The sequence below is a fragment of the Microtus oregoni genome, unplaced genomic scaffold (genome assembly GCF_018167655.1).
Source record: "Microtus oregoni isolate MIOR12 unplaced genomic scaffold, Mior012 000033F_ref0000390, whole genome shotgun sequence".
Lineage (NCBI taxonomy): Eukaryota > Metazoa > Chordata > Mammalia > Rodentia > Cricetidae > Microtus > Microtus oregoni.
The window spans coordinates 8972624-8998275 of NW_024543092.1; the positions used below are offsets into that span (position 1 = coordinate 8972624).

A 25652-nucleotide genomic window follows, 5' to 3' on the forward strand; every position below is an offset into this window, starting at 1 on the left:
AATAGCCGCGGAGCTGGAGCTGCTGCTTGAGAAGGAAGCTAAGTCACTGCTTCAAGCCTAGGTGGAGGGATCATGAAAGATCCTTGGGAAAGCAAGGGAAGAGGAGTGGATGCCTCACCAAAGGCTGCAGAACCCAAACCACAGACCTCCAACCGGGAGTTGGAGAGCACTAGCATTACCGACTTTGCAATGAGTATGAAATTATTTTGTAAATATTTTCAACCTTTAATAATCAGAATTCCTTTGGAGCACTTTCTATATTAGCACATTATTAGATATTAGAAAACTATTATAAAACTTAAGTTATAGTTCTAGAAAATATATTGTTCACAAGTGTTGATATGTAAAAATTTATTTTTGGAAATAAATTTGGCTTATGTAAGCAAGAAAATCTTATGCTGGAAAATCTTGGTATGTGATGTAGCTAGTTTTCAAGGGGAGGGATCAACAGTTGACATCCTTTGAAATAGCTGAACCCCACACGGCCATGCGCATAGCAACCCTCCTTATGCCTGTTTCTGTTGGCTAGATAGTTTAATTCAAATAATTCTGCTTGGATTCTACATTGTTTTTTTGTAGAATTGTTAAGTTAGATGAAGGCCTGTGTTGAACAGGCCTGGACCCCTCCGATGTCTACACTCCGAAGATCTCTTGTATTGATCAGATTCTAATAGTGTTGGGGGAAGAGTCAGCCAACAAGCCAAAACTGGGCACTGAAGTTAACAACAGTTTTCTGTTTCCTTGCAAATACCATATTTCTTTATGATTAGATTTTGCACACGGTGGAATTGATAACTTTGAGTTTTTTCACGTTCATGAAAATAGTTGTCTGGTAACATAAATGGCTTCTGCATCAGTCCCACAAACAAGACAGGGACCTAAAACATCCAAACTGTTTACAGACAGAGTTCTGCTGGGAAGCAAGCTTGTGATTTCAATACGGTCTTTGGCAGGATCTGTGCTGAGCCAGGAACTTATTAGAGACTGGTGAACAGTGGCCTGGTTACTTATGCTATGAGACAGGAAAGTGCTGCTTCTTCCTCCTGTGAGAAGAAAAGAGGAGGGAAAAAAATGTTAAGACACGTCTACAGCAACTTGTAATATAAAAACGTTTATTGGGACTCAGGGTTTCACAGGGGTAGAGTCCACGACTATTATGGAGGGGAAGTGTGGCAGCAGGCAGACAGAAATAGCCCTGAAGCAGTAGCTGAGTTTACATCCTGATCCACAGAAAGACACTCAGGAATGGCCTTTGCTTTCGAAATCTCTGAGCACACCCTGTCCAACCCTGCCACAGCTCCAAATCCTTCCCAAACAATTCTACCAACTGAGGATCAATCATTCAAATATATGAGACTATGGGGGGCTCATTCTCATTCAGCCCATAAAGACTAACTTCATAACACTAAACATAAATCTTCTGTTGATATTTCAAAAAGATAATAATTCTAATATATTTAACTGTTAAATTAGGCTTATGTGGGAAGTGAATAAGCACAAGATAATAAAAAAAAAATTCTATTATGTCACCTTTTTAAAAATTACTTTGGCCGGGCGGTGGTGGCGCACGCCTTTAATCCCAGCACTCGGGAGGCAGAGGCAGGCGGATCTCTGTGAGTTCGAGGCCAGCCTGGTCTACAAGAGCTAGTGCCAGGACAGGCTCCAAAGCTACAGAGAAACCCTGTCTCAAAAAACTAAAAAAAAAAAACAAAAAAAACAAAAAAAAATTACTTTGTTTTTTGTTTTTTGAGATGGGGCTCTATGTAGTCCTGGCTACCCTGAACTACTTATGTAGATTAAGCTGGCCTCAAATGTTCAGAGATTTGCCTACTCTACCTCCTGAGTGCTGGAACTGAAGGAGTGTACGCCACACCCATTTCCTATCATGTCATTCTAAATTTTTCATTACATGTGTGCAGGCATGTGGCCACAACCAAAGGGGAAAGCAAAAGGAAAAACTCGTTCTATTTTTAATTATTCATGTATGTGCATATGGATCATGGAGATCAGAAGGCATCTTGTAGAAATCCATTCTCTCCACCACGTGGGTGCCGGGAATCAAACTCAGTTGTCAAACTTGGTGGCAGTGCCTTTACCCACTAAGCCATCTCAGTAGCCTTATGTCATCTTTTTGACTAAAAATTTATTCAGTGTTAGTAAATACTCAACATTTGAAGGGAAAATATAGATACCAAATTTGTAGTCAAAAGAAAACCCAGAAATTTAGTTGATCCCCATTTTTTCTGTTTATTGTTTTAATGAAAAGATCTCAGAGAGGTAACATAAAGAAACAAAAATAAGGAAAAAAGAACCTGAAAACAGAAACATACGTTTCTCACTTGGGAGGCAGAGGATCTCTGAGTTCAATGACAGCCTGGTCTACAAAATGAGTTTCTACATGGAGAGAACATGTCTTAAAAACCAACCAAACAAACAAAAGAAATACAAGTTCCTAGTTCATATGAATGAGTTTATAGGGGCCCAAGAGATGGCTCAACTGTTAAGAACATATACTGTTCTTGCAGAGGACCTGGTTCAGTTCCCAGCACCTAAGACTGATGGCTCACAACCACCTGTAACTCCAGCTTCTGGGATCTGACACCTTCTTCTGGTCTCTGCTGCAACTACACTCATATATACATACAGGAATATAAACACACACAGCATACAATTAAAAATAAAATGAATAGCCGGGTGGTGGTGGCACACGCCTTTAATCCCAGCACTCGGGAGGCAGAGGCAGGAGGATCTCTGTGAGTTCGAGACCAGCCTGGTCTACAGAGCTAGTTCCAGGACAGGCACCAAAGCCACAGAGAAACCCTGTCTCGAAAAAACAAAAAAAAAAAAAAAAGCAAAACAAAACAAAACAAAAAAGAATAAGCTGGACAATAGTGGTGCATGCCTTTAATCCCAGCCTTTGGGAGGCAGAGACAGGTGGAGGATCTCCGTGAGTTCGAGGCCAGCCTGGTCTACAGAGCAAGTTTCAGGATAGGCTCCAAAGCTACAGAGAAACCCTGTCTCGAAAAACCAGAATAGATAGATAGATAGATAGATAGATAGATAGAATGAATCTTTCCTTTTGCTTTCCCCTTTGGTTATTTTATGTGTATGGGTGTTTTGCCTGCATGTATGTTTGCACCATGTGTGCCTGGTGCATGGACACCAGAAGGCATTGGATCCCCTGGAATTATAGATGATTGTGAGCTGCCATGATGATGGTGGGAATTGAAGCAGGGTCCTCTGAACTCTTAACTGCTGAATCCTCTCTCTAGCCTTTGTGTTTTTGTTTTTGTTTTGAGACAAGGTCTGCTTTGTTTTTAGCCCCAGTTGGCCTTAAACTCGACTCTGTATCTTAGGGCGTTCTTAAACTGATCATCCTGCCTCCACCTCTCAGGTACTGGGAGGTTCCACTAAGGCCTGTTTTGCTCCTTTTCTTTATGCTCCTAGTCTGCTTACTCCCTACACAGTAATTTCATGTATTTTTTACAGTTACTTCCTGTTTTATTCTACTGTAGTCAGTGCTTTTAACCACCGAGAATGTGTGAGCTAGAGAGATGATGTCTGTGAGCACTACACACACTGGATCCCCTGAAACTGGAATTACAGACATACACGCAAGCAAAACACTCATACACCTAAAATAAAAGTTAATCTTAGAAAAATAGGGAATGTGGGCAAGTTTGGTGGTGCACACCTTTAATCCCAGCACTCATGAGGCAGAGGCTGGCAGATCTCAGTGAGTTTGAGATGAGCCTGATCTACACAGCAAGATCCTGACTCAACTTGAGATTTAAAAGATCCTGAAATAGCACCCTGGAACTTTACCTTGGTGAAAGAGAGAAGACTTTTCGGATCCATTTGTGGAGGCATCCCAGTGCCAGAGGGATCCATCTTCAGAACAAGTAAACAGATGATCTGGATTGGATGGGTGGAAGTGAACCTCCCACACTAAGAGACAGAGGCAATCAATGTTAATAGTCCAAGAAGGTTAAATGATGTAACAGTTACTGATTTTTCTGGCCTACTCCACAAGTAGTGGCTTTTTTCTATCTGCATATTATAATCACCAAAAGGTTACGATCTGTCATTTCTTTACTTTTGAAGTCTTTGATTTTTAACTGAAGTTTATAGGTTCCCCAGCTCATCTGCACATTTTTATCCATCAGTGTGATCCCAGCAGCTGGGAGACAGAAGTTTGTCTTGAACCCCTAATCTCCCTGCCTCTGCCTCCTAGCTGCTGGAATTACACATGCTTGTCTGAACATTTCTTAAATAGGGTCAAACTGCAGTACAGGTTTAATGTTTGCTTTCTTGTATTTCTATTCAAGCAAAGGCATTCTATTCGAACAGAAGAGGGCATCAGATCTTCTAGGACTAGAATTACCATTAGAAGTTGTGAGCCAGCATGTGGGTGTTAGGAATAGAACATGGTTTCTGTGGAAGGTCCATCTTTCCAGCTCCTTTTTTTTTTTTTTTTTTAAATAATGAAATGATAAAGAGTGCCTTTCACAAAAAGCAGTATCAAACAAAAAGATCAGTTGGAGTTTGGGATATAGGCCAGGGGCAGAGTACTTCAGGGGACTGAGAACATATTTTATTAAAGAGAGGTAGCTCATGCCTGTAATGTCAGCACTCGGGAAGCTGAGGCAGGAGGACTTGGCAAGGCAGTGTCCAGTTTGGGCTACACAGTATGTTCAAGGATAATCTGGGTTACTTACCTCAAAACTACACAAAATTAATTGATTAATGAGCAAATATTAAGTGATAATTTTATACAGAACAATCAGTAACCCAACAGCATACAATATGACAGTTTGGCCCATTGATTTTATTTTTAAATAGTCATCTCCTCCAGCCCCCCCGCCCAAAAAACAAAGAAACAAACAAAACAAAGAAACAAACAAAACAAAGAAACAAACAAAAAACGAAAAACCTAAGAATATCAGCTCAGTAAGATGAGCGTGTTGTAGCTGGATGGTAGTGGTGCACTCCGTTAATCCCAGCACTTGGGAGGCAGAGGCAGGCAGATTTTTGTGAGTTTGAGGCCAGCCTGGTCTACACAGCAAGCTCTAGAGCAATCAAGGCTACACAAAGAAACCCTGTCTCGAGCCACCCCCCACAAAAGCATGCAGTTCTGCATATGATGAAACATTAAGAGCTTAAACACAGAAAAGGATTATCTAGCTTATACTACGTAGATATTAAAAGCTTTGATGTGAACCGATCCCTGTGTATCATGTGCTTACGTGAGGAACTCCTCCCACAGAAACATTCTGCATCTCCACAATACTCACTTTCAGCCTCATGAGCCTTAAGTAAAGAAACGGGCATGGTGCCTTGTCTAACATCCCAAATACTCAGCATCCCATCCTGGCCCCCAGTAGCTACAACATGCTGCTGGTTGGGATGTCTGTCAACACAGTGGAGTGGCACTCGGTCACCAGTCCTTTTAAAGAAGATAGGACAATATCAGAGATGTGGGAAAGGACAATTTATCTTTGCATAACAGGAAACATATTTCATTTTAACAACCAAATAATAAAATTATGTGACTGGAAATACTAAATCTTAGTGGTGCAAAAATTTTTAACTAAATCACATATATTTATAAATAATAGTTTTAGAATTAAAGACTACAATTACTCATTCAACTTGGAAACACAGGAAGCAAAATAACACAATGGTAAGATGTGTAAGGAAGACTTCCATGAGAAAGTATGAATCAAGCTGGAGAGCTGGCTCAGCAATGGCACGGGTGCTGGTCCAGAGACCCGAGTTCAGCTCACTGCATCCACATCAGCAGCGCATAGTCACCTGTAATCCCAGCTCCAGGAGCTCCTCTAAACCTGTCCTGCAGGTACCTGCAATCATGTGCACATAGCCACACAGACATACAGTATAGTTCAAAATAAACTTTAAAATATGTATAAACTATACCAATTTTTCTTTATGCCTATGCTCTTTTTTTTTTTTTTTTTTTTTTGGTTTTTTCGAGACAAGGTTTCTCTGTGGTTTTTGGAGCCTGTCCTGGAACTAGCTCTTGTAGACCAGGCTGGTCTCGAACTCACAGAGATCCGCCTGCCTCTGCCTCCCGAGTGCTGGGATTACAGGCGTGCGCCACCACCGCCTGGCTTATGCCTATGCTCTTAATTTATGTTTTTTGTTTGCTTTTTAAACCCGATACTACATTCTAGTGTCTTGAGAAAGCAGCAAAGGTTACAGATCTAGAAAGGGTGATTTCTACTCTGAAAAAAATTATCTTAAATTGTATTTTTTGTGCAATCACACCTACAGTGTATTTTACTCACTACCAATACAATCATTTTATAAACAGCAACAAGTTTTCTGTTAAACAACATATACTTCAAAGACATAAAAGCTCTGCATCAATACAACAAATACTTGCTAAATTTAGGATGATAGAATCAACTATTATCCTTGTTAGTTATCCTTGCTTTATCAATTTAATCATGGATCAATGTCTCTGAAACACATTGGAATGCAAAGCTGGGGGACAGGAACAAAATAGCTCAGCAGTTAAGAGCACAGGCTGCTTCCAGAGAACCTGGGTTCAATCCCAGCACCAACAGGGCAGCACACAACTGCCTGTAATTCCAGTCCCAGTCTCTGGGGATACCACATGCATGAGGTGCACACATACACCAGCAGGTAAAACACTCATACGCATAAAAATAAATTTAAAAACAACCACAAAGTTGACTGCAATAACCAAACATAACTTTGTACCGCACTGCTGAAATGGCAAATCAAAACTTACAGTGATAATATCTGACAGGGCTCACTTCCTTGTTGTCTGAAATCCCATATTTTTAACTGTCCAATGGAGTTTACTGTAACAATCTCAGGAGTTCGGAGGAAGGTTACAGCATGGAGTGTACTGCTGTCCGCGTTATCTGCAAGTTTAGAAATAGTAGTATGTGTTGACAGGCTCCTTTTAGGGCACATTCCTCCTACTGGCTGAAATACTGTAATTCCTGATGATTCTGCATACTTTTTAAATGGAGAACTATATAGTAAAATACAATACGTGTCTAGATGTTCTCTTCCTCTCTGGTAGAGAGCGTCACTCAACAGGGCAGTTTTCTAAATGAAGGGCTGACTTACCATCTGTTTTTTCTATTTCCTCTTAAGATTGCTATATTGAATTCTTTCTTTTTTGATTCTGATTTTATTTATTTTTTGGGTTTTCAAGACAGGGTTTCACTACGTAGCCTGGCTATCCTGGAACTCACTCTGTAGACCATGCTGGCCTTGAACTCACAGAGATCAGTCTGCCTCTGCCTCCTGGGTGCTTGGATTAAAAGCGTGAGCCACCACTGCTTGGCTTTTTATAATAGTTTTTTCTTGGATTTCCTCAAGTTTTAGACTTGAGGCACACGATACAAACTTCCAAACTTAACTTGTGCCACTTCTGTACAGTGCCAGCAGGCATAGCCCTTAACAAGTGTTAAACTTAGACATTAAAGAACACAAGGAACTGATGCCTGGGTGCAGTCCTTGGAGGTCTAGGGTGGGGGACCAAGATTCTTGTCAGGCAAGTCTGAGTGAAGCACAGTTAGGAAGCATCTCACTAGCACTGTGTCTAAACACCACTAGAGTCCATCACTCCATCTTCAAGAGCAACTGGTTTGCCACCTAGAGATACCTAACTTCTGTTGCTGTGCATTCAATACTGTGCAATCTGATCCGAACTTACCTTTCTAGCTTCACCTTTCATCTCTCCAATAACAAATATCTAGTGTCAGCTCACCATAGACTCTGTCGTGTGCTGTCTGGTTTTACCCCGACTCCACGCTATTCCCACTTTTCTGGCATATCATATTTTAGCATTATTTATGATACAGAATCAAGAATATATTAACTGCCACTTGCTGCATAAATTATGTGATAATTCCTTCTACTAAAACAAAACACCACCACCCAGTATATTTCTCTCTTTTATCAATTATTTACACTGGCCTTATCCACACACTATCTTACAAAGGGACCCTGCCATTTGTATTTTCACACTCTTCACTTAAAATCATACTTACTTAGTTCAATTACTATGTGATAAAAGAAATACAACTTCTCTCACCTATAGTTCTTACAGCCTCCTTGTGGTCAGCTCTGAAGAGATTGATTCGCCCATCTTCTCCAACAGAAACGATTTCTGGGTTGTCGCACACAATCCCTGTACACGGTGCACTGCTGTAGGAAGGACTGCCGGGACCTGTATGGTGGTGAGCTGCGGGCCACTGCTGGTTGACTGACAGAATCTAGGCATCAGAAATGAGCATACATTAACCAGAGCAAAGTTCTAAACAATGAGCCATTCTCCTCAGGAATTTTTGTTTGTTTAAAACACAACTTCCAAGTTCTGGGATTATAAGTGAGCCACTGTGTCTCTTAATAATAATAATATGTCTTATGTCCTTGCCCTTGTAGAAGAAAGAGCGATTTTCCTTCTTTCTTTGTGAGTTTTTTGTTTTATTTATTTATTTATTTTGGTGTGTGTGTGTGTGCATGCACACTGGCATTTTGCCATGAGCATCGGGTCCCCTGGAATTAGAATTACAGACAGTTGTGAGCTGGGAATTGAACCCGGATCCTCTGGAAGAGCAACCAGTGCTCTTAGCTGCTGAGCCATTTCTCCAGTCCCTTCCTTTTCTCTTTGTTTTGTTTTTATGGATAGAAACCAGGTCTTCAGAGGTCCCACTACCTAAAGACCTCTCTCTTGAGGCTGGGGAGACAGCTCAGAAGTTGTGTGTGCACTTGTCTTTGAGAGAACCCTGGTTCCATTCCCTCACCCACACCAGGTTCCTCACAATAGCTTGTAAGTCTAACTCTATACTGGTGCTTCCAACAAATTTCTGTACATTCTAATTAGACTCACCACATTTACATAAAATTAATGATTTCTGTTACCAAGTGGCTGAATGTTTGATTATCCTTTAAAAATTTATACGAATCAATTAATATATAGGGGACTAACTTCTATATCTTTTACTACATGATTCCATTAAGAAAACAAATGAAAGCTGGGCATGGTGGCATATACCTTGATGCCAGCACACACGGAAGCAAAGGCAGATGGATCTCTTAGTTTAATGTCAGCCTGGTCTACATAGTGAGTTCCAGACCAACCAGACCTACATAGTGAGATCCTGTTTCAAAAACAAAAAGGTTTCATGCATGTGTGTGTGCCTGCCTGAGTTTATATGCACCTTCTGCTTAGGCCAGAAGGGCACATTTGATCCTCTAGAGTTAGACTTACAAGCTATTGTGAGGTACCTGGTGTGGGTGAGGGAATGGAACCGGAGTTCTCTCCAAGAGCAGTGCACACTCAACTTCTGAGCTGCCTTCCCAGCCTCAAGAGAGAGGTCTCTAGGTAGTGGGACCTCTGAAGACCTGGTTTCTATCCATAAAAACAAAACAGCTATTACCCCCTCTTTGTGGTATTTGGAACTAGAAGCTAAGCATGTATACACGCTTGCTCATTTACTTTCTCCCTTCAGCCCTGTAAAAGACCATCAGAGGAATTGAGAAACCCTATGGGAAAATTACCACCAGCAGATTCTACTATTAGAGCTAATAAACACAGTTTATTTAAAGGATGTCCAGTTTCTGTAGAAGCCAATGTAAACATGACGTACTTTACAAAAAGTTATATGGGGCTGGGGGATGCTCAGTGCCAGAATGCATGCTTCAACCCTCATCGACCCCTAAAAACTAGACAGTAGCCTCCCCGATTTGACTTCTCTTTGAGCTAAGGTTGCACTGTGTTGTTCAGGCTAGTCTTGAGTTATTGTGATCAAACAATTCTTTTCTCTCAGCCTCTGGAAATGTGCTCCAGTGTGGCCATGACTGACTCTCCTCAGGTTTAAACTGTACAACACCGTGAACTCAACACAGAATCTTCTGTAAGCCTCTTTAGAAATGTCTAAAACACAAGTTTACTCTCCCAACGAAAGTTCTTTACCTGGTTATTTGGATGGTGAAGGAACACTGTTACACCTCCTGTTGATGAAGCAGCTACGATTCTTTCCTGGTCAAAAAACTAAACAGAAAGTTTCTGCATATTACTATAGATTTGGAAATATTAATGAGAAAAAAATCCATTACTTCAACTTGACTAATAGCAAATCCTGTTAAGAATTTAAAGAAGCAAGCAGCCTATAAACACTAAGAAAATGAAATATGTTAACATCTGAAAGTAAAAATTTCTATATAAATTACGAGTATTTTCATGCAGGATAAATAGCGAATTTAAAATTTTACTCCACATTTTTCATTTTGGGCTGCAGTGATGAAAGTCTGGAAATGTGTCATTCCTAAGTGTGGCAGCGTTTAACTGAGTAAAATCCATGGCATCTGAAGTCATACAGATTTTTTTTTTTTGATGAGGAAGGGGGCTCTCTGTTGCCCAAACTCCCCCTGGGCTTCTGTTGCTTCAGCTTCCTAAGCAGCTGAAACCACCAGCATCTACCACCAGTGCAGCTCTGAAAATGCATTACTGGTCCTGAGACCTTTTTAAATACCTTCTAAAATCACGTAAGTTCTCTGAGTTTTGATAAACCTTTAAAATGGAAACACTAATTTCTGCTATGTAGTTAAAAGGAACCACGGATCCAACCTCCACATTCTAAGGGGGAAAAAAAGAACCACGGAAAAACAATCCTGCACAATATTTTCTATAACTGTTCAAGAGATACCACTCTCATCTATGGGATTAGCTGAGCAGTGAAGAGTACTTGAGGGCTGGGATACATACACTCAAAGGTAGAGTGCGTTTCCCCAGTACATGTGAGGTCCTGAGATCACTCTCACAACACACGATAAAACCCGACTCACAGATATGAAATGCAAATTAACATATCTGTATAAAACTCACCAAACAGGGCAAATATTACTGTTACTTCCTTTGAGATAAGGTCTCACTACATAGCCCAGGCTGGCCTTGTGATCCCTCCTGCTCTGCCTCCCCTGGGCTGGAATTAGAGACTTAAACCCCCATGTCGGGCTTGGGCAATTAATTTTAAAACTGAGTGACCTGAATTCACTTTCCCAGCCCCACCCTGTCACCAAGTGCCTAAACAATTATGTGGCAAATTACAATTCAGAGATCAGTGTCCTGTAAACCAGGGGTGAGAGTAGCCAAACTATAAGGTGCTACATTACCTCTAAATGTATTCTCAATCTTCCAAAGTTAGCTTTGGGTGACAACTCAGATTTACCTGTAAATCCATGACATCACCATGATGTCTGATATCGCACAGTAATTGATGGTCTCCTTCAAAGCCTCCGTCAGAATCCAAATTTCCAAAATCTCCAATAGACCACAGTGAAACGCAATTTTCCTGCAAAGCAGAAAGTTTTATATCTTGGGGTGACGAAAACGTCAACTCTAGGAAGGCAAAGTTCAGATTGCCTTTTGGGCGACCTTGCTTCAAAAGCACCTCAGACAAACGATACGGTAAGAGCTGAAAAGACCAGAGATGTGGCCCGGTTCGGACGGTAGGACTACACACTTGGTGAAGGTTTAAAACCAGATCCGAGGCTCAGATACACCACCAGGCAGCTTGCACTCAAAGGCAGCCTGGCAAGCCAGAAGGTGCTTTCGCGCGCCCGCGCGGGGGGCGTGGAGCACAGCAGCCGAGACCCGCCCGAGCCCAGGTACCTCATTGTCCCAAGAGCCCGTAGCGAAGGTCTCTGCGGTCTGCAGGCTTCCGGAAGGCACCGGCCGCCAGCGGGTTTTGCTGATTTTCTGAGACACAAACTTAGCATAAATTTCCTCCATGCCGAAATCAAAAGAAGGTTCAGCAGAAAAGCACACTGCGCGCCCCTCAGGCCCGCCCCTTCCTGCACGGTTCTGATTGGGTGAGACCTCACTGGGGAGACGGTGGCCGCAGACAACCAATTCTCGACAGCGGGAGGACTCCCTGAACTGAAGGAGTCCCTGATGCTCACTCCAGGAGGCATCTCTGAAGACCGGGCCCCTAGAACCTTCACAATAACACACACTCCTAAGGTAAAGTTAGCCCAGGAACACTGACAATATATTATTTGTGCAATAACAGTGTAATGCCAGATGAATTTTTAAAAAAATATGGGTTTTTTTGTTCTTTATAAAAAACTTTGTTATAAAATTGTTGCAAGTTAAAAACACACACACACACACACAAGCAGGTCAGAGTGGTGCACTCCTTTAATTCCAGCACTAGGGGAGGCAGAGGCAGGCTGATCTCTGTGACTTTCAAGGCCAGCCTGGACTACAGAATTAGTTCCAGGACAGTCAGAGATACACAGAGAAACCCTGTCTTGAAAAAAACAAACAAATATAAAAACCCAACCCAAACAAACAAAAATCAACACACACCAAAATTGACATGACCCAAAGACTATACAATCCAATGAACTTTTATACATTTAGCGAAGCTGCTTAGAAGTTGTGGAACTTCATATTTATCTAATATATATTTATTTTATTATCAAATATATTTTTATTCACTTATCCACAACCAACCCCCCCCCAAAATATCCATGACAGATTTAGAGATAGGAAAACAATTACATTTATTATTCTTTTTGATAAATTCTTTAAAATTTTAACTTTTAAAAGAGATTTTTAAACTTTAGGTGTGTGAATGTTTTGTTTCCATGTATGTTTGTGTCTACTGAACATGTTCATGCCTGGTGGTAAGGCCAGAAGAAGGGGTGAGAGTCCATGGAACTGGAGTTACAGAAGGTTGTGAACTGCCACGTGGGTGCTGGAAAATGAACTCGGATCCTCACGAAGAACAACGCAGGCTTTTAACTGATCTCTCTCACTTTCCAGTCCTTGAAAATAGCTTTATTTTTACTTTAAGTTATTCCTAAGTATGTGTCTGCATATTGGTAGGAGGAAGGGGGCGGCTTGTTGGTTTCCAGCTTCCCCAGCTAGCTTAGACCTGAAATAATCACACAGAAACTATATTAATTAAATCACTAGCTTCTTATTGCCTAACTCTTCTATTAATTTACTCCATTTCTATTAATCTGTATATCACCACGTGGCTGTAGCTTACAGGGTAAAGTTCTGTCCATTTCTGGCCATTCAATGACTACTCTCTAACTCTGTCTTCCTCCTCCCATGCTATAGGCCAAGCCAGTTTCTTTATTCATTAACCAATAAAAACAACACATAGACAGAAGGACCTCCCACACCACATATCTGTGCATATGGGGGCAGGTGCCTGGAGTGGCTCTGGGTATCCTGGTACTGGAGTTATAAGCAGGTGTGAGTCATCACAATGTGGGAACCAAGGAGTCAACTTCAGCCCTCTGGAAGAACAGCAAATACATTTAACTGCTGAGTCATCTCTCTAGCCTTGTCAGAGAAAAATCTAAGACTAAAAAAAAAAATTGCAGGAGGAAATACCTTGTACCAGCTGCAAGCAATTTGTTGAACTTCATTGCACATAGAAAATGTTTTTAAAACTTCAGGGCTGGAGAGATTACTCAACCACTAGCAGCATTTGCTGTTCTTCCAGAGGGCCTGGGTACAGTTCCCAGCACCTACACTGATGTAGTGGTTGTGACATCCACTGGTACACATGTGGTACACATACCTACATAATTGGTGTGGGAGGTCCTTCTGTATATGTGCTGTTCTTATTGGTTAATAAATAAATAATCTGTTTTGGCCAGTGGCTTAGCAGAGTAGAGCTAGGTGGGAAAACGAAACTGAATGCTGGGAGAAAGAAGGCAAAGTCAGTGAGACACTATGGAGCTTCCAGAGGAGAAAGATGCAATCTGCCAGCTGGAACCTTGCCAGTAGGTCACGAACCCCGTGGCATAATATAAAATAATGGAAATGGGTTAATTCTAGATGTAAGAGCTAGCTAGCAATACGTTAAGCTATTGACCAAAGAGTATTGCTATTAATACGGATTTCTGTGTGATTATTTTGAGTCTGGGCAGCCGTGACCAAACAAGCAGGCTCCTACAACACATGATGAGTTCCAGAACAGCCAGAGTTATATAGTGAGACCCTTTAAACAAACAACACAAATCACTCATACACATAAAATAAACCTTTAGAAATGCTTAACCTCCTAAGCAAGGGCTAAGTGTGTAGCACAGGATTAGGATCCCAGGTCCTGGGTCAGGACTGCAGCAACAGGAAAAATAATCCTTAAATTATCCTGAAAGTATGTTCACTAAGGTAGCAACTTAGTATCTTCAACTTCCTCCACTTCTGATCCAAGGTTAACATACACTGGAAGAGCCTGGGACTAGAATCTGGAACTCTAGTTTCATAGTGCACTGCATGTATGCATGTGCACATGTGTGCCTGATGCTCAGGAGGTAAGAAGAGAGTGTAGGATCCCCCTGGAACTGGAATTACAAAAGGTTTTGTCAGTCACCGTGCAGGTGCTAGGAATTGAACCCAGGTCCTCTGGAAGAACAACCAGTGCTCGTAACTGCTGGCCCCTCTCTCCAGGCCCTCTGGTTTTAGTTTTAATTGTTTTTCTTGCTCTGTACACCTAGTCAGTTTTACTTATACATGTAATTAATAATGTGTTTGTTGAGAACTGTCTCACCAGGCTATGAACCCTCTATGTTGCCTCCGTGCTGTTGGTAACACCTATAATACACTCCACTGTTCACTACTTCTCATAACCCTGCCCACCTTCAAAGATCAATGCCTTTGTCTACCTTTTCCAGATCCCTTCAGCCAATGTTGTTCTAACGAGGCCCAGCACTATTATCTAGAAAGTCCAGACCATTAAATGGCCACTGTTGTCTGTTGTTGATGGTTCCAGGGAGGGAACCTGAGATCTTTCATTTGGAAGGTAAGGTCTCTTCCATATTCCCAGCCCACTGGTGTTCTTCTAATCATAGATTTCATGACTAGTATGTAAATCCTACAAAATTCAAGAGGAAGTGATGGGGGAGACTCTTCTGTTTTGTGTTGATTTCATTGGTTAAATAAAGAAACTGCTTGGCCCTCTCTGATAGGGTAGAATTTAGATAGGCGGAGAAGACTGAACAGAATGCTGGGAGAAAGAAGCCATGATTCTCCTACTCCAGACAGACACAGGTTAAGATCTTTCCTGGTAAGCCAGCTCGTGGTGCTACACAGAATATTAGAAATGGGTTAGATCAATATGTAAGAGCTAGCCAATAAGAGGTTAAAACTAATGGGCCAGGCAGTGTTTAAAAGAATACAGTTTCCGTGTAATTATTTCGGGTAAAGCTAGCCGTGCGGGCAGCTGGGTGCCAGGAACGTAGCCTGCCGCCCTTATTACAACAAGAAAGGACATATTGGTATTGTTTTTGTTGTTGTTTTGAGACAGGGTTTCTCCGTGTATCTTAGGAGCCTGTCCCGGAATTCGCTCTGTAGACCAGGCTGGCCTCAAACTCACCAAGATTTGCCTGCTTCTGCCTCCCAAATGCTGGGATTAAAGGCATGTTTAATCCCACCACTGACCATTTATTGGTACTTCTATTCTCCTTTATACATTCAAAACTGATGGCAGTTTCTTTAAATGGGGCGATGATATGAGAATTATGAAGACTGTTACCCACCCTGGACATTTCTGCCCCCATACAACATGCCAGTCACTGAAATGGGTTTTGCATGAGACAATGACCAATCACTCACAAATGAGAAAATCAAGTCTCTGAACAGTCTCACCTGAGGTTGGGTCTTACAGACTGAGGTGTGGGAAAAGGTGACTGGATTAAACTCAGCTGTAATCATCATGACCCATGCAAGAAAGGGCATCAAGTGAAAGTACTTAACGGCAAGGAGTGTCTAGACTGAACGTTTGCCGGGCAGGAAACAAACTAAAACTCACTGCTTTATTCTTGTAGAAGCTGGTTGTCCTGGAACTCACGGTGTAGACCACGCTGGCCTCGGACTCACGGAGATCTGCCTGCCTCTGCCTCCCAAGTGCTGGGATTAAACGCTTCCGTCACCATTACCGGGCATTGCTTTCTTCTTAATGTTGAAGAACACGGACATTAATAGTTAAAGGATCCATGAAAACAGATAATGGACATTTCGCATGGGAAGCAGGTTGAGTGTGTTTCATGTGACGAAGTTTGGTAAGCGCTGTAATTTGGAAATTGCTCCTGACGCCATAGCACAGCACTGGTGTCTTATAGCTTCATTTCCTTCCTAAAAAGTTTACTGGAGTTGATGGCTGCGTCTCAGTTTTAGCTAGCACATTCTGGAAGCAGCAGACAGTGTTTCCTGTCAACTTCTCAGAACCTAGCAGAGATGGAAAGAATAAAGCTACTGCTCAGTCTAAGGTGTAACTTGTGAGGCTTGTCGGTTGAGACTCACACTTGGGTAGGAAGAATAACACTTTCACCATAAGATATTGTGGTGTTTAGTAACCATTTATAGCTCTCAGCTAGTCTTGTTCTCAACTAGAAAAGCATCTCTAACCCCAAGCCCTTGTATCTTTCCACCTTGATTTTGCGCTTTCAGAGCTGAAAACAAACCAGAGCCCTAAAGCAGGCTTAGTCAGCACCGTCCTTCTGACAGAAGCTGGTGGACTTAGCGCTGGAGAAGGCGTTTGCTCTCGGGCTCTGATAAATTGATTATTCTGGCCCCATCACCAGAAGCCTTGACTCTACCAGCCTAAATGTTAGTGCACCGGGTTGGGTAAGGCAGGACGGAGGTAGCTCACTATCTAGCAATCTGGACGGTCATAGGAGCAGACCCGCGGCTCGCAACAGCTGACGGAGCGGCGACTGCGGAGCCCAAAGCGGCGGCACACGTAGGACCTGTCATCCCGCCACCGCGCTGGGTCAGCCGGGACGCAGCCAGGAACGAGTCCCACCGCGCAGGACGCCACCCCGCCGTCGCGAGCCTCAGCCAGGGGAACCCAGCAGCGTTGACTAGCCGGACCTCGCCACGGTCACCGGGCCGCCACCCACCCGCTGCCCCCCTTCAGGCCTCCCCCGCCTCCGGCCCCGCCCGGCCGCACCCCGGGCGGCGCGGCGTCACAGAGCGCATGCGTGCCGCGGGGGATGCCGGGAGCGCGCAGTGGCGGCAGCGGCAGCGACGGCAGTAACAGCGGCCGCGCGAGCGGGGACACCAACGGGGCGGTGACCGTGTGGGAGGTGGTCTCACTCTTGGGGAAATTGCTGGGGACCGTCGCCGCGCTGAAGGTGGTTCTGTACCTGCTCCGGGTGTGCTTCGCGATGGCCTGGAAATCCGGCGGCGCCAGCCACTCGGAGCTAATCCACAACCTCCGCAGTAAGTGCCACCCCCGCCCGGCGTGGGCCACGGGGAAGGGCCGGGCCTGGACGCTGTCCCCCCCCCCCCCCGTGACCGTCCGGAACGTTCGGTCTGCACCCCTGCGCCGGCTGGAGGGCGTCTGTGCGCGGTTGCACCGGGAGTCCTGGACGGCGTGCGTTTGCGGTCTCCTCCCCCGGGACCTGTCACTAGGCACTGTGGACGGGGAGGGGAGAGGAGCCACAAGGGGGGCTGCGGCGGGTGGGACGGGACGGCCGCCTCCTCTTCGCGGGCTGCGGGGACAGGGTGCGGCACAGGTGGCGTGGCTGTTGCTGGAGTCCTCGGTCCGTCTAACCGGCGAGGGGCGTGACTTCGGGATGGGGAAGTGCGAGCTTGTACTCTGGGTGGCTGGGCTGGCACCGAGGGGACACCACCCTCAGTCCGAGGGTTCTCTTGCTGTCCTCCTCGGTAGATTTCCCCGAGCGAGTTTCTTCTGCCTCCCCCGCCCTCTGTTTTTTCCCTTGGAGGGAGATGCGGCTGTCTGATACCAGCCAGGGGAGGGAGAGGACGTTGTAAGTATTGGGGTTACGGGTGGGTGCTGGAAGCAGTTTCTCAGGCTGCTGTCCAGAGTATAGGCTCTTTGCGGGGGGGCGAGGGATGGTATGTTAGGGCATACTGTTCCTAAGAGACTTTGTTGGGAACGTTTGTGAGGTCCTGAATCCAGCAGACCACGGTGTATATAAAATGTTGGTACTTTTTCTCAGGATCGTTCATTGGTTTTTAAAAGCGTGTATGAAACGTTTTTTTTTAAAAAGCTAGCATTCTCTGTAGTCATGTAGCCCTTTGTTGATAGTTTTAGTGTGCAATGAATGCTGTGTCACTTATCTTTTTAAATTGAAATAGAGTGTTGTTCAGATACCAAGGCGAACTACAAGTTCATAATCTCACTCTAGTCAGAATTCACAGTTCCTTTTGCCCACCAGTTTTGAAAAAAAAAAATTATCATAGTCTTCCAGGTGATGTTCTTAATTTTCTTACACTTTTTTTTTAAAAGAAAAACTTTTCATGTGTTTGTCTTATTTTTCAACTCCATTCGTGATCTCCTCGAGGGCTAGAACCATAAAAAAAAAATAGAATTTTCTCAGAGTCAATACTCATTCTTTTCCCCAGGAATGCCAATTCATTGTCCAGTATATGCCAAGATCTTTGTAGGGAGCAAAAAGATGAATGAGAGAAATAAGTAGGACTGTCTGGTACTTAATATATATATCATTGCAGTTCAGAAATAATAACTAAATAAATAGTAGATATTTAGTGTTTTGTGTTGTTTAACCACAAAGTTAACCCTGGGACTTTAGACATGCTAGACAAGTGCTCTCCCATGAGTTCCTGTCAGCTACAAAATGAAGGGCTTTTAATTGAAGTCTTAGGAATGAAATCATATTGATACTGAAGTAAAGGGATCTGCGAATTGGAAGCGGGGGGTTACAGTTTTAATCCCCCCCCCCCAAAATGTACTCATGGTTTGCTTAGTTTTTTTTTTAAAAATATTTATTTATTTATTATGTATACAACATTCTGTCTGTGTGTTATGCCTGCAGTCCAGAAGAGGGCACCAGACCCCATTACAGATGGTTGTGAGCCACCATGTGGTTGCTGGGAATTGAACTCAGGACCTTTGGAAGAGCAGGCAATGCTCTTAACCTCTGAGCCATCTCTCCAGCCCGGTTTGCTTAGTTTTAATGTTGTAATTCATTGAAAGTATTTACTTTTTCTTTTGTATTTGAAGACAGAAGTACTGTTTGATTTTTATAGTTGATGCATCATTTGTACACTCTAAGTTTGTGATGATACATTTCTTGTCATTCGTTGGCTTATGTTGTGGTAACTGTTCTTTGGTAAGTTTCAACAGTTTCTCCAAACCTTGAGCTTACCCTCCAGTCCTGGATCATCTGCAGAGCTTGTTCAGCTACGAGGAGTGGAGATTTTGTAGCTAACAAAATTTTTTTTTAATTTTTTTTTTTTGAGACAGGGTTTATCCCTGTAGTCCTGGCAGTCCTGGAACTCACTTTGTAGTCCAGCCTGGCCTCGAACTCAGAGGTGATCTGCCTGACTCTGCCTCCCCAGTGCTGGGATTAAAGGCACCAACAAGCTGGGTGGTGGTGGCCTTGGGGAGACAGAGGCTGGCGGATCTCTGTTAGTTCAAGACCAACCTGGTCTATAGAGTGAGTTCCAGGACTGGCTCCATAGCTACTAAGAAACCCTGTCTTGAAAAACCAAGAAAAAAAAAGGCTCTGACAAATTAAGTTGCATGTGTAGAGCTGTGAACCCAGGGACTTATAGAGGCAGAGAATTGAAGATTGCAAAGCTAGATTCTGCTACTGTTTCAGGTTTATCAGTTATATATATTTATATATAGATATTTATCTATTTGGTTTTTGTTTTGTTTTATTTTTCGAGATAGGGTTTCTCTGTAGCTTTGGAGACTGTCCTGAAACTAGCTCTTGTAGACCAGGCTAGCCTCGAACTCAAAGAGATCCTCCTGTCTCTGCCTCAGTTATATATTTTAAAATAAGGTTTTAGAAAGTCAGCATTTTAGAGCTCTTCGTGGCTGACTCAGTGCTTGGGTTGATGATGGCAAACTTGTTTCTCCTGCAGGTGCTCTTGCCAGGGCAGTGGGCTGCCACCAGAGTCCTAGTATGTTGGGCTTCTGGTAGGTACTGTAGTTTTTGTGACTGTGGACCCCTTTCAGCAGTGCCTTCTTGGCTTGCAGAGTCTTCTCTTTTGCTTTGGTTTTACAAGGGGCATTCACTTCTTGCTTGGATTTCAGTGTTTCTTTTTTTGGTTTTTAAAGACAAGGTTTCTCTTTGTAACAACTCTGTCTTGGAACTTGCTTTGTGTACCAGGCTGGCCTCGAACTCACACAGATCGCCTGCCTCTGCCTTCCGAGTGTTAGGATTAAAGGTGTGTGGCTACACTGGCCACTTAACACAAGATGAGCAACTCTTTCTCCTCTTCTCAACTTGTTTTTATTTGTAAAAACAAAACAAAAAAATTCTATGTAATTCCTTAATGTATGGTCATTTCTGCTTATGTTTCTTTTGTATCCTTGACTGTTTCATTTTGCAAATACAATATTCACCCAGTGAATACTTGAATGCTCCAAATACAGTGTTTGTAGGATTATCAATCATCCAGTGAATACATGAATATTTCCTCTTTATTACTATTTTTTGCTTATTTGTTTTTATTTTATGTGCTTTGGTGTTTTTCCTGCATGTGTGTCTGTAGAGGGTATCAGAAGCCCTGGAACTGGAGTTTCAGGCAGTCTTGAGCTTCCATGGTAGTATTGGGAATAGAACCTGGGTCCTCTAGAAGAGCAGCCAAGTACTCTTACCGCGGAGCCGTTTCTTCAGCTCCATGCTTCCTCTTTATTCATTTATTTATAAATTTTTTCAGGACCAGGTCTCCTTATATTGCACAAGCTAGCCATGAATTTTTGGACTCAATCATCCTCCTTCAACCTGTTGATAACTGGCCTGCAGGCACTTGGCATTGCATGCAGTGGAGCTGGGTCTCCAGTGTGCCAATCATTAGGGATAAAGCGAAGAGTGAAACAAATACCCACTCCTTTTTGTGGCTTTCTTCTACAGCAAGTAGCTAAGTAAAGAGTACTATTGTCAGAGCACGGGACAGTAGGATGACCATCGTCAGAGCACGGGACAGTGGGTTTGCAGTTGCAGGAGAGAATGTTTCTCTAGTATATCCTTTGAGCAAAGGTTTGGTGATGTGGGCAGACAGCCACGAGGATGGAGCTGAGGCACTAACAGCTCAGACAGTGGAGTTACGGGGCTAGGTTTGGATGTGAGGTGTGGGAAAAAGACTGGAGACAAGTCAAGTATGACCCCAGAGTGTTAGGCCTGGCAGCTGGGATGGTTTGCTATTTCCTGAGTTGGAAATAAGTGAGTGAGTGAGTGAGTGAGTGGGTGAGTGAGTGAACAGCAGATTTGATTTTGGTTTGACTTTGCAGAGAGGAGTAGATCAGGAATTTATTTGGGAGAAAGAACAGATTTGATATGCTATGATATACCTAAATTGAGACCTTTATTGATATTTAAATATGTGATTATGATAATTTTTGTTGTTGGATCCTAAAAACATTTATTTTTGTTGTTGTTTCTGTTTTTTTAAATTTTTTATTTTATTTTTTGTGTGTTTTGAAACTGTCTTATGTAGCCTAGACTGTCCTCACCTTCTGTGTAGTTGAGAATGACACTGAACTTTTCATCCTCATGTCTGTCCTTCTGAAGTACCATCATTTCCCCCTTGTGCTGGGGACTCTAGGGCCTCATGCATGCTAAGCAAGTGCTAGACCACTGGACTGTATGCATAGCTCTCTTTTTTGAGGTGGGATCTTGTGAACACACTGTAAGGCTAGGATGGCCTCAAACTTAAGGTGCTTGCAAATGTGCTTCCTGAGTACCAGGTTTCCTGGTCTGTAGCCATGCTGGCCCAGCTTGTTTACTTTTGCAAATGACTTCCTTCCTTCCTTCCTTCTTCCCCCCCTCCCTCCCTTTTACTCTTTATGTGTACATTAGCACATAACCAGCTCATACGAGCCTAAGAAATTGGAGCTATTTGTGTGTGTGTACACTTTATAGAGTCAGTTCTTGCCTTCCACCTTTACATGGTTCCAGGCATCAAATTCAGATCATCAGGCATGTCAGTAAGCACTTTTACCCATTGAGCCATCTCAAGTTAGTTTAACTAACTTAACAGATAGTAAGTAACTCATGGTGTATACATAGGATAATAGTTAAATTTTATTATTAGGTGGCCTGAGGATGTTGTTACTGAGAACTCTAAGATGGTAGAGTTTTCATCTGGCATACATGAGATCCAGAATTTAGTTCCCTGTACCATACCAAGAAAAAAAAAATCAGTGTGTATCTACTTATATTAACTTAAGTAAAAACTAAATTAAATGTTCAGTTCTGTAGTTATACCAGCCATGTTTCAGGGCCTTGATAACTTTATGAAGTTAGTGGCTGCCCTGATGAAAATGAAAAGTATAGATATACAACATACCCTCTGTCACAGGAAGTTCTGTTCTGTCTAGGTGGTTGGCTCTTTTACATGCTATTTAAGGGGAAATTAAGCTGTAGGAAGAGGAAGTTACACTGTTGTTATGTATATTTGTTCTAGTATTTGTGTTTTCTGACTGAGGTGCTTTAGGGGTGACAGTAAAAGGATCTTTGAACAAGTGTGATGGAGAGCAAAAGAGTTGGCATATTAGATGATACTTTGATGGGACTGAGGTGTCCGATTTAGCAAAGCGATGGTTTTAGGGAATAATAAATACTTGAAGAAACATGTAGAAGAGGGTAAAGCAGGTGGTAGATTCGGACAAGGAAGAACTCAGCAGAGCTACCCTAACCATCAAAAGTTTGTCATGAAGCCAGTGGTGGTGGCATATGCCTTTAATCCCAGCTCTTGGGAGACAGAGACAGGCAGATCTCTGAGTTGAGTCCATCCTGGTCTACAGAGTGAGTTCCAGGACAGCCAGGGCTATAGAGAAACCCTGTTTCTTTTTTTTTTTTTCTTTTTTTCGAGACAGGGTTTCTCTGTGGTTTTGGAGCCTGTCCTGGAACTAGCTCTTGTAGACCAGGCTGGTCTCGAACTCACAGAGATCCGCCTGCCTCTGCCTCCCGAGTGCTGGGATTAAAGGTGTGCGCCACCATCGCCCGGCCGAGAAACCCTGTTTCAAAAAAGAAAAAAAAAGTTTATTTTGAACAACAATGCTTTCTGTCACTGGGTATACTAAAGCAGAGAGAGGGTGGCTGACCATTTCACTGTAAGGGACACTACAGAGGGAGTTGTTATCAGATTTGAATGTATACCAGTTCTAAGAGGAACATTTCATATCCAAGATTGTGTGATTTTAAAATAGCTTTAAAGATTACATAATACTTACGGAGTATGTATGTTTCAGGAGTCAGGCAAAGAGGCAAACATTTTAACACTAACTGCCGATGTTAACCTACTTCTACATACGGATGAAAAGGAGCCCAAGAAACAACCCCTCTCCTTTGGGAAGTAATGTTGAAACAGTTTACTTTTACAGACCAACTAAAACTGACAGGCATAGAGAACAACAACGTATGCTTGAATAACATCTGGTGCTTAGAGAACTGCTTTGTCTTTGCTTGCTGTTATATAAGCTTCTTTGATTATAGTGCAATTTTAAATCAAGCTCTTTTAGACTTTATATCCTCAGTGTATCTTGAGTCTACCTCATCTAATTCTGGATGAGAAGTAAAAGATGAAAATTTTGTTTGCTTGTTGATACTTGAGAAGAAATGCAAGATAAATCATAAGTGGCTATTAACTCTTATAATCTAATAAAATGGGATAGTAATTCTTTGTTTTTTGTTTTTTAGTTTTTCGAGACAGGGTTTCTCTGTAGCTTTGGAGCCTGTCCTGGCACTAGCTCTTGTAGACCAGGCTGGTCTCGAACTCACAGAGATCCGCCTGCCTCTGCCTCCCGAGTGCTGGGATTAAAGGCGTGCGCCACCACCGCCCGGCTTGGGATAGTAATTCTTATTGAGACAACCCTCCTCCTTCATCTTTTGGTGCTGGGAATCAAAATCAAGGCTTTCTTCACTATGCTAGGCAAGTACTCTACCGTTGAGCTACATCCTCAGATGTAGATGGAATTTATTATAATGAGTTTGGGGAAAGTTTTACTGGATTTGGAATCTGTCTGATTTACACCTATACTGGTCCTCCTCATTTCTCCAAGGTTTACTTGTATCCTATAAATGTCTCATAGACACCCCCTTTGCTGTGCCTTCATTGTTAGGTTCCCAGTACTGTTAGTGGTTTCTTGAGATAATGAGTTAAAAAGAGGAAAAGTTTGTTTGGGGTTGGTTATGGAGGTCTCAGTCTATGACTGTTTGGCCCTGTTGCTTTGGGTTTGTGTGAAGGCAGCACATCATGGCCAAAGCACATGGTAAATAGAGCCCTCAGTTCATGGCCAGGTAGTGAGAGACAGAGAGGAGACCAGGGTCCCACCGTTCTTCCAGTACCAGTGACCTGAAGACTTCCCACTGATCACCACTTCCCAGTGTTGTCAATCTGGGACCAAGATTTTGGGGGAAATTGTTGACCTAAACTATGACAATCTGCCCTTGGCTCCTCAAGGCCTATATCCACCTCATAAAACAAAATACATTTTGTCCTCCAAGAGTTCCCGGTCTTCACTGTGTCTGGCGATGCTTAGAAGCCCGGAGTCTCGGGCATTATTTTGAGCATCTATTTTGAGGTGGTGTTTTAAGATAGATAACATCAAATCAAATTGTAAATTATTTTAAATATATTACCTTAAGGACCTACTAAAGAATGTGCCACCGAACTTTTGAGTGATAGTTGAAATATTCTTGTGGGGGGGAAGAAAAATCAATGTTGCCCGAAACATTTTCTTTGAATTTTTAATCCAATCTTTCTGTTTCACTTTTTTTTTTTTTAAATTCCATTGAGGAGGTTGTAAATTGACTTCCTTATTCACTGAGAAGTATTGAATCCATGGCACACAGTCTAAAACATTTCTGATTTCAATATTGTTGTACATTTTTAGCTATTATTAAACCCTCTCTTACTAGTGTTTATTTCTACATAAACTACTCAGAGCTGAGGAAATTGTATGATCATTTACAAGATAATAAATCCCTGAAATTTTGTTTCAAAAAAAAAAAGTCCAGAGTCTCTAGAAGACAGACTTCGCTGTGATTCCTTATAAGAAATCAAAAACATATATCCTATTCTTCTGAAATACAGTAATGGGACAAGCAAAGGCATACGTTTGTGTTCCAAGAGGACATAGAAAGATGGGATCAGACAAACCCAAGGCCGGTGCCCCAGCAGGGCAAACATAAAATCCTTTCTGTAGCTGGTGTTCAGGATGCTCCCTAACAAGTGTGGACAGCCAGGGGTCTGGGTAGCCACACCTAGGGCTTGTCTTGTCACTCTTTCAGCCTCTTACAGGGACATACACTGCCTGTAGTTTTCTTTGCAGGTGTTCCCTGCTCCTGGCAGTTCTGACGTTCTAGAATCTTTACTGCGGTCTACGCTTCACTCCCTCAGCTTCATTATTTTTATGTAGTTCACGGCTCCTTTCAGGGGCCCCCAACCCTGCCACAGATTGTCTGACTTCCTAGGTTTTCCTTTGTATTCTTAGGGGATATCTCTACCATTACATCATATTAACTAAAAAACGATTTATTTATTCAATGTCTGAGTGTTTTGTGTTCATATATGTATGGGCACCATCGTGTGCCTTGTGCTGATGTAATGTAGAAGAGAATTTCAGATCTTTTCTTACAAGAGTTATAGACATTGTAAGATGCCACGGGGTGCT

At 42.6% G+C, this 25652-nt stretch overlaps 2 protein-coding genes across 5 annotated transcripts in view; one reads left to right on the plus strand and one right to left on the minus strand.

Annotated features, from left to right (window-relative positions):
• Positions 1-336: 336 nt before the first annotated feature.
• Positions 337-11847, minus strand: Nup43 (nucleoporin 43). The gene is made up of 8 exons (XM_041679954.1): positions 11681-11847; positions 11238-11360; positions 9983-10060; positions 8099-8279; positions 6779-6914; positions 5295-5446; positions 3826-3948; positions 337-1043 (listed from the first exon to the last, which is right to left on the minus strand). The coding sequence occupies exons 1-8, from the start codon at positions 11798-11800 to the stop codon at positions 814-816; spliced, it is 1143 nt and encodes a 380-aa protein (XP_041535888.1). The 5' UTR covers positions 11801-11847; the 3' UTR covers positions 337-813.
• Positions 11848-16672: 4825 nt separating this feature from the next.
• Positions 16673-25652, plus strand: part of Pcmt1 (protein-L-isoaspartate (D-aspartate) O-methyltransferase) — a 31341-nt gene continuing 22361 nt past the window's right edge. Inside the window, exon 1 of one of the 4 annotated variants that reach the window (XM_041680071.1) lies at positions 16673-17257. In XM_041680071.1, the coding sequence (XP_041536005.1) occupies positions 17029-17257 (229 nt within the window). In that variant the 5' untranslated portion in view covers positions 16673-17028. The remainder of the gene's footprint in view (positions 17258-25652) is intronic. The other 3 variants (XM_041680073.1, XM_041680069.1, XM_041680070.1) reach the window with 3 other exon arrangements.

What these genes read in the sequence shown, in the direction of transcription:
- Nup43 (XM_041679954.1), bottom strand. Translation starts at nt 11,800, where the DNA reads ATGGAGGAAATTTATGCTAAGTTTGTGTCTCAGAAAATCAGCAAAACC. An exon ending in CCCTGTCAGATATTATCACT is followed by an intron (nt 5,447 to 6,778) that starts GTAAGTTTTGAT and finishes CTTCTTTAAAAG; the next exon opens with GACTGGTGACCGAGTGCCAC. An exon ending in GTCTTCTCTCTTTCACCAAG is followed by an intron (nt 1,044 to 3,825) that starts GTAAAGTTCCAG and finishes TTCTTCTCACAG; the next exon opens with GAGGAAGAAGCAGCACTTTC.